General features: G+C 31.9%; 2 protein-coding genes across 3 annotated transcripts; both read right to left on the bottom strand.

The window, feature by feature from the left end:
- Positions 1–565: 565 nt before the first annotated feature.
- On the bottom strand, positions 566–1,458 carry LOC124822552 (miraculin-like). The gene has a single exon (XM_047294573.2). The coding sequence runs from the start codon at positions 1,389–1,391 to the stop codon at positions 768–770; it is 624 nt and encodes a 207-aa protein (XP_047150529.1). The 5' UTR covers positions 1,392–1,458; the 3' UTR covers positions 566–767.
- Positions 1,459–3,003: 1,545 nt separating this feature from the next.
- Positions 3,004–6,665, bottom strand: LOC124822561 (uncharacterized). Of its 2 annotated transcripts, none has more exons than XM_047294591.2 (3): positions 6,395–6,665; positions 4,840–5,137; positions 3,004–4,149 (listed from the first exon to the last, which is right to left on the bottom strand). In XM_047294591.2, exons 2-3 carry the CDS (start codon positions 5,129–5,131, stop codon positions 3,161–3,163), a joined length of 1,281 nt encoding a protein of 426 aa, XP_047150547.1. In that variant the 5' UTR covers positions 5,132–5,137; positions 6,395–6,665; the 3' UTR covers positions 3,004–3,160. The 2 variants fall into 2 exon arrangements, with proteins under 2 accessions (XP_047150547.1, XP_047150541.1); XM_047294585.2 differs by having other exon boundaries at positions 6,429–6,664.
- Positions 6,666–7,959: the final 1,294 nt, after the last annotated feature.

Here is a 7,959-nt window from a genome sequence, read left to right as displayed (position 1 = left end):
CAACACATATAAGTATTCAGAAAATATCAAAAGAATATAGTAAATTTATTTTTAAAATGGTTAACAAAAGACTAATGTACTAAAAAAATCACATCAGATAATTAATTAAGTTGGTATGCATACACAAATCGTAAAATAATTTTTAAATCATAATTAAAAGAAAACTTTATTCATCTCAAGTACATTTTGATATTTTTAAAGGATGTCAAGTTTTGGCGTAATTTTCTTAATAATTAGCTAGAAAGTGTGAAGTATTAATTTAAAAATATATTTTAATATTTATTTAAACTCTTAGAAATTATCTGTATTACAATATTTTAAATTGCGATTATGAGAGGAGACATAGGTCAAAAAACGTATGTGAACATAGAAAATAAATTTTGGTTTGTATATAGATTTGAGTAGATTAAAAATTTGTGAATAGATTTGAGGAGATTTAAATTCAAACAAATATTATTATAAAATTGTTTGAATTAAGAGAAAAATAGTTTGATTTAAATGGATTTAAAATAAAAATTTAAGTATATTGCATAGAGAAATTATAAAGCACATGAAAGAGTCTATATGAGCAAAGAAACTAAATTTCACTTAATTTGGAAAGAAAGAAATGCATATTGGTGTTAAATCATAAAACAGAAACAAGTACTGTTTCTGATCAGTGCCATGATTCTTTCCGCCGACACAAAAAATCCAGTTCTCTGTAGTCTTCTTCGTCTGGCTTATTCATTATTCAAAGTGACAACTCCTATAACTACACACCTCACAAACTACACAATACTGGAGGGTTTGTTCTCTTGGCCATTCATGAAAACCTTCTGGAACCTGACATAGTAGGGTTCAATGTTATCCCCGACAGCCATGACTTTGGTTCCATCGACATCTTCAAAGGTTCCGACAGGAGCACAGAGTGTACCAGGCACACTGGGGCAGAACTTGAAGCTGTAGATCTCATAGGCATGGTCCCCTTCGAGCCGCTCAATCTTGAACTTGCTTGTGATGTCCTCAGGGTTCCCTCTTGTGCTCACAAACCAGAACCCTGCTCCTTGCTTGCTGAGCCTCCACACTGTAGGCTGGTTGCAGACTGTGAACACAGGGAAATCAATGGTGAGATCGGTGAGAGTTGGAATGTGGCCAAGCCCTTCTGCATAGAATGCCACCGGTGACCCAATGAAAGAAGGATCACGGATAACATCAAGAGGGCATGTCTTGTTCCTTGTTTGCCCTAGTGTGAGACCTCCTTCATCGGCCCAAAGTGGCCATACATAGTACCCTACTCCTGGCACCAAAGGGTTCCCTTGCTTATCCACCACTGGCTCAGGCACAGCAGCCAGAAGTGGCTGTGTGTTCAAGGCCAAGAGAAGGAGCAAGTGAAGAAACATGGCAACCTTCATTTCCTCAGATTGAAACTAAGAAACCAATGTGTCTGTGTGTCTTTTTCTTTGTGTGTTACATTCTCGTAATGCATCATTAAATACTGAAATGATTCGATGGAGGTTCTGTAGCATAGAAAATTTGGGTTATGCAGCACGAGGTATATAGAGATTGAATAAATTATTATGATGGGGACATGTGAAAGTTAGAGTTTAGTAGAAAATTGCTTGTGGATAACTATGAAACTAAAGGTGATTGGTTTTGAGATCAAGTAGTATACTTCGTTCTTCTGTTCTCATTTGTTAGTATTATATTTGGCTCGAGGGACACGAGTTGTTCTAACTTTGATTTTGAGAATATAATAAACAGAAAAGAACCACGAGTGACTAATCAAACACGTTCCTCAAAATGTTCTTTTTCAGATGTTAATTAGTCACAAGTATTCTTTTGATTAAGAACATAACAACATTTGCATTATGTAATTTCATAAGCCATTGCATTCAAGAGTTACTTTTTTCTCTCATTTCCATTTCTTAAATTTGTCTGCAAAATTGTTTTTTTCAATGGTATTTTTTTGAAGACTTTTTTTTTTCTTTTTGGTTTTCACTTGTGAAGTAAGTTGTAGGTTGCTGCACAAAGAGAAAGAAAAACACCATGAATACAATTGTTTCTTGCATTACAAAAAGATGCAGCAAAATAACAAAAGACACATTTCTATATTAGTCACCCAACCCATATCAACCCAAAATACAAGGAAAGGAAAGTGTTTTTCTTTTTCTTGTTCTTGCTATACAACAGTACATCCTTTTCACTGTACCACTATAAGCACTCTGTATTCTTCAATTGACAATCACCAATCTTGCTCCTGCTTTCACCAACTGTGCTGCAATTTCATTAATTTTTTGTCTTTTCTTCACGATGTAGTTCTGCAAATTGTTGCAATCGCATGCCCCGCTGCAAGTTAACTAACTTTCACCACTTATGTAAATCTATAGCTTATATTGGTAGAAACAAAAAATTCTTTGTGTCTCATTATCATAATAAGACGTATAATAAGACATAAATTGATTCAGTAAGATTTTGTACGAAAATATGAGGTCAAATTTCTTATATTTCTTTAATTCAAGTCTCATTATTAATATGTTTCAATTCTTTAAAAGCTTATAAGTAATCATTTAGTTAAACTAAAATGAATTTTAACTAAATAAACTAAAATTCATTCATTTTAGTTTTATATGTTTTTTTAATTCTTTTTAATTCCTGACTTTATTCGGTAAAATTTTTAAAAATAAGTTGAATGTATACAAATATTACAAATGGTACATAAAAATATAATTTTTAAAGACAAATCAAAATATAAAATTTATGTAATTATAGATAATAGTTAAATTTGCAAATAACACACATAATTATGTTGCTCGGATAAATTTCTTGTCTACTAATACTAATCAAACAATACGATCACACGCAAATCAAAAAGTTCAATTTAACAAAAAATTAGTTACACACTTGTGTTACAATGTTTTCACATTTTAAGTTAAACTAAAACCAGATTATAATCAATAATTATATACTTCACATGCTCAATTAAATAATATATCTTGAAATAGAAGGCCTAGGACAAATACTTCGTCCAACAAAATAATGTGCTTTGTTATAGATAAGATCATGAAATTGAAATCAATGATAGAAATGTTTCATTTTTCACCAGATGTATAACGAATATCAGAGCTAAGTTTTAGCTCATCATGGAGTTGGTATGAAGGTATTGACATCGAAACTCGGTTTTTTAAATGGAATTTTCCTGCATGGATTTACCATCCAATTTCTCCTCATGATTCATCCCATTCAAGCTTTTGTTAAATTTTTCTCCAAGCTTTGACCATTCAGCTCGAATATGTGCTTGGTTCTTCTTGGCCACTTCCAACTCATTTTTCAAGTGAGGCACTTGTTCCTTCAACTCATCTCTTTGAGCTTTAAGAATCTTTGCTTCTTCAAAAGCTTCCCTTTTTCTCTTTGTACTTGTTACCTTAGCTGATTGAAAAACAGAAATGTTAGCTTTAATTGCATTTATTTGCTCCTCTAGCTCTTTCTTCCTTTTCTCCAAACAGGATAACTGGTTGCTTAATTCATTCTCTAAGGACGAAACCTCCTTGAACTCCTTCTTGTTAGCTTCAAGATTTTCTTCAAGTTTATCTGCTTTCATGATGTTGGCGTTGGCGGATTCTATTTTCCTATTAGCATCATTGTAGTCACAACTCCAGCGAGTGAATTCTCTAGAAACTTCTAATATCAACAACCTCATTTCTGCAGAGATTCCATCGTCTGCAGATAACTTGGCAAGATGTTCTATGGAGGATTTGATGGTACCAGATTGTCCAGTATGCAATAGATCAGTGAAGTCTTTGGAAAGAAGGTCTTGCAGAGTTTTCAATGCCTTCTTGGTCTCTTCAGAGGGTGTGGAGTTGGATAATTCAGTAACGACTGTGGTATCTTGAGAAGGAGACATAATCGAGGTCTCTGCATCAAGAGAAGCATAAAATGCTTTCATTTCTACGTCATCCAGAGTGAGTTCCCCCTGATTCTTGGGAGATTCAATGGTAGACAGCATAAGAGGGGAACTAGTTTTTGCATGTAGTTCTTGAATGGAATTGGAAACATTTTCAGTGGATGCAATAGTTGGAACTCGATTATTTGAAGTCGGAAAAAAGCATGGGACTTGAGATTCAGGCTCGATCTTCAATGGACGAACCATAAGCACTGTGTTTAATCCAGATTCTACAAAATAAAAATATATATAGCAGTGATAATGAGAGGTAACCCAGATGTGTTTTTCACGAACAAACTGTAAAATCTCGCATGGCCACAATTCAATTGGAAGAAATGCAAAATGTAATAAAAAACACAGGACAGGTAATCAACCAGAAGCACTGTGGTTAATCCAGATTCTACAAAATAAAAGTATATATAGCAGTGATAATGAGAGGTAACCCAGATGTGTTCTTTACGAACAAACGGTAGAATCTCGCATGGCCACATTTCAATTGGAAGAAATGCAAAATGTAACAAAAAACACAGGACAGGAAATCATGTTTCTTAAGCTGCTGTATATTAATAGCAAATCTAGCATTGAAGCAAATAGTAAATGTTGTCTAAATCAATTTCTTACTCTATTATAGCTACCACATGTTGCATCGGTTCATCATTATCAGTGACTTACGGCAAACAAAAGCTTAACAAACTCATGTGCAGATGATCAACTATGGTCACAATAAAAGCTTGAAACTTATAACCATTTAGATGCCATATCCTACCTTATTTTTAAAATATTTTCAACTGTTAATTGATCAGATTTTTGTTTGGGTCCATCTACCACAGAATATTATGGAAGAAATTGATCAACTATATGAGTAAAGAAAATTGGAGTTGGAGATAACATCCATTTGGGGGAGTAAAGATAATGCTTACCTCTAGCACTACTGGGGCCTCTAAAACACCCTGATGCCATTGAATCTCGAGTAATAGCATCCAGACGTTTAGGACGCTTAGGGCAGATCACTAAATGACGCTTTAAATGAGAAGTCCCACAGTTATCTTGCAACAGTTTTCCACAGTGTCTGCACAGAACTTTACTGCCTTCGGTGGTTTGAATTCGCTGCATTTCTTCCCATACTTTAGAAGTCATTTTTGGGCGCTTGGAATTATTGCAATCATCATATTCATAATCTATCTCAATGCCTATTGCATTTTCATGTGTCATTTTCTCCTGTTCAATAAATATGAACTAAACTTAGCAAAGTAATTCATAATTTCAAATGCAAATAACATTGCTCAGACACATACAAATGGTACACAAAAACTTGAATGTTGGCATCTAATATACATCAATAACAACAAACAAGTCTTCAACACGGAAACCATTGCATTAAAAGTAAAACAAACTCACCTGCTCAGTATTTTAGTACAGCCAAACCATTCTATTAAAGTTTTGTGGATTTTTCTTTTTGAAAATAAGCAATAAGGTATTAGCTGAATTAAAATTTCCTTCCTCCATATGCCATTGAATTCCACAAGTTAATAAAATCATAAAGTTACAAGTGCAACTCAGATATGCAATTCAACACCAAAGAAGTGGCAAGATATGACTAACAGTTCAATTATCCTAAATAAGATACCATAACAGAATGTGATGAATTCTTCAAAGAAAGTCCAAGTCTTGCAAGCAAAAGTTCTCTGGTAAAAAGAACAAGAAAATAAAAAATACCTTCTGCAAGAAAAATCAGACCATAAACCAACCATCAAACATGTTTCCCATAGTTGCACACATTAGCAAACAACAATTTGCATGCTACTGTAGCATCAAATGCACCATTAGTCTAGACCAGAGTTAAACTATATGTCTCTAATCTATTTTAGGTTTCCCAAATATATGCTCCTTCAAATACAATCTTTCGTGGACATCTATAGTTGAGTTCATTTATCCAGTTGATATTGGAACCTTGGCTGGTCCCGTCCCTTTTACACGCTCAAAGTTCATCAGTTGCCTGTAGTTAGATCTTAAGCATATGCTATAATACAAAGATGGTTTTATGTCAACTTGGTTTGTTATCCAAAGTAACTATAATATGTCAATAATATTCTTTAAATAACAGTCAATCTCTTTTTTCATTACTACAATTCAAACTATAACCCTTTTTCAATTTTTTTCCTACTTTTTTCTTCTAAATTTCTTTAACTTAAACCCAAATTCTCCACCATCAAATTCCAACAATACCAAAATTCAGTCGTTTTTTTCAAACTTTTCTAATTCAACTGTCACAGATCTCAACCACAAAGAAAAGAATCACTAGTTCTCTATTACACCCTCTAACAATTGAAATTCAACCATAAAACATGAAGCCCATAACAAAGATGAGCGAGTCTGGCATCAATTTTGTCTCCGAAAATTGAAATTAAAAGGAAACTCGACATTGTAGCGCAAAAACAAAAGGTAAAAAATTGAAAAACAACTAGGCATAGTTACCACAAGAATTGATGAAAAGGGTTTATAGTGTTACTTGGGTTGTTCTGTGAGACGAAGCCTGCTGAAGGTTTTTACAAGCGTCAACGGAGGTTCAGAGACCGTAGCAGCTGAAAGAGACAGAAACTGTATCAAAGTGATGCAAGGGACGAAAAACAGAAACTCAGGAACGTAGGTTTCGGGCTTGGGCTGGGCCTGGGCTACACCGTCACCGGTCCTGGCTGAGCCCATGGGCCGGAAAATTTGAGGAGGGACGGGATAAAGAATATTTTTGGAATATTTCATTCAACATCCTATTTTTGTTTTTTTATGGTAAATTTGATTAAAATAATAGAAATATTGGAAACATAACTAGTTCTTTTGCTTCTGTGTAAAAAAACAGCTTTTTTAAATGATGTGATAAAAGGTAACATGTTCACAATAATAAAAAAATGGTGATTTAATACATTTTATTTATAAGGATATATATAAATTTTTTTCAACAGCATTATATTTTAACTCTAACTTTTTTTATAGTCTTTATTTAGTAAAATTTTGCATAATCATTATTTTCAATTTGAATATTGGTTTCATAACATTGGTACTTATTGTATGCTTTGAATATGTAAATATTAGAAGGGGTGATATAATTTACGCTAATTATTATGTTATTGATAATTTATATAAAATATAACTTTTATGTCGGAGTATAATTATATATTTTTTGTTTATATTTATTTTTTGAATAATAGTCATATAATTCATATTTATGAATATTTTAAATATAATGATTTGTGTTATAATTTTGAATTATTTTTTTTACAATTGTATGTAGTTTCAATTTTGTTTAAGGAAAAATTTTATGAATTTATTTTTGTAGTTTAAAATCAAAATTTCCTTTTTTTCTATAATATTTATCTGTATGTCAATATCATTTATTGTGATAAAATATAAAATATTAATATTTGTTAAAAATAACACTAATAATATTTCTAATATCAATTACTGGTCAAAGAAATTAAACATGAACTACTGTTTTAATTTATATTTCCATTTTTATTTGAAAGAAGGTAAGTTAACCATAATAATTAATTAAGACATAATACACTATATTTTGTTGGTGCACATAAGTGCTAAATTGAGTATTGGGTTTAGAAGACTTTTTTATTTATATAATTGGTCATATTTTTTCAGTTATCAAAGAAAATTTTTGTTAAAATTTGTGTATCATAAGAAGCAATAATAACTAACACGAATATCCTAAATATATTTAGCCTAAATTATTATTTTTTGACATAATTTCTTTGATACTAAAATTCATATAACTAAGGTTTCAACTCGAAAAATATTGTAGAACACAATGTGAAATTACTTTATTAATATTTCTCTTAATTAATTTAATGATAACAATGATAGGACTAAACATATAACCAATAACCTAATCTATCTCATGTTATCCTTTGTATTCTGCTTTTAGTGCCTGGACAATTAATGAAACTCAGTCTACATGTAACAGATTATACAGATAGTCCTCAAAATTAAGCATGTTCACCTTTATTCCTTTCTCCACTAGCTGCACTCTACATGTT

The sequence above is a fragment of the Vigna umbellata genome, chromosome 4, assembly GCF_029865625.1.
Source record: "Vigna umbellata cultivar VRB3 chromosome 4, Vumbellata_1.0, whole genome shotgun sequence".
NCBI classification, from domain to species: Eukaryota; Viridiplantae; Streptophyta; class Magnoliopsida; order Fabales; family Fabaceae; genus Vigna; species Vigna umbellata.
The sequence above is the reverse complement of the archived record's forward strand: the minus strand, read 5'-3'. Positions and strand labels throughout refer to the sequence as shown.

Bases quoted from the DNA above. Each gene is read 5' to 3' on its own strand.
- LOC124822561 (XM_047294591.2), bottom strand. From the start codon at position 5,131: ATGACACATGAAAATGCAATAGGCATTGAGATAGATTATGAATATGAT. The intron at 4,150-4,839 runs GTAAGCATTATC...TTTATTTTGTAG, and splicing joins AGGCCCCAGTAGTGCTAGAG to AATCTGGATTAAACACAGTG.
- LOC124822552 (XM_047294573.2), bottom strand. From the start codon at position 1,391: ATGAAGGTTGCCATGTTTCTTCACTTGCTCCTTCTCTTGGCCTTGAAC.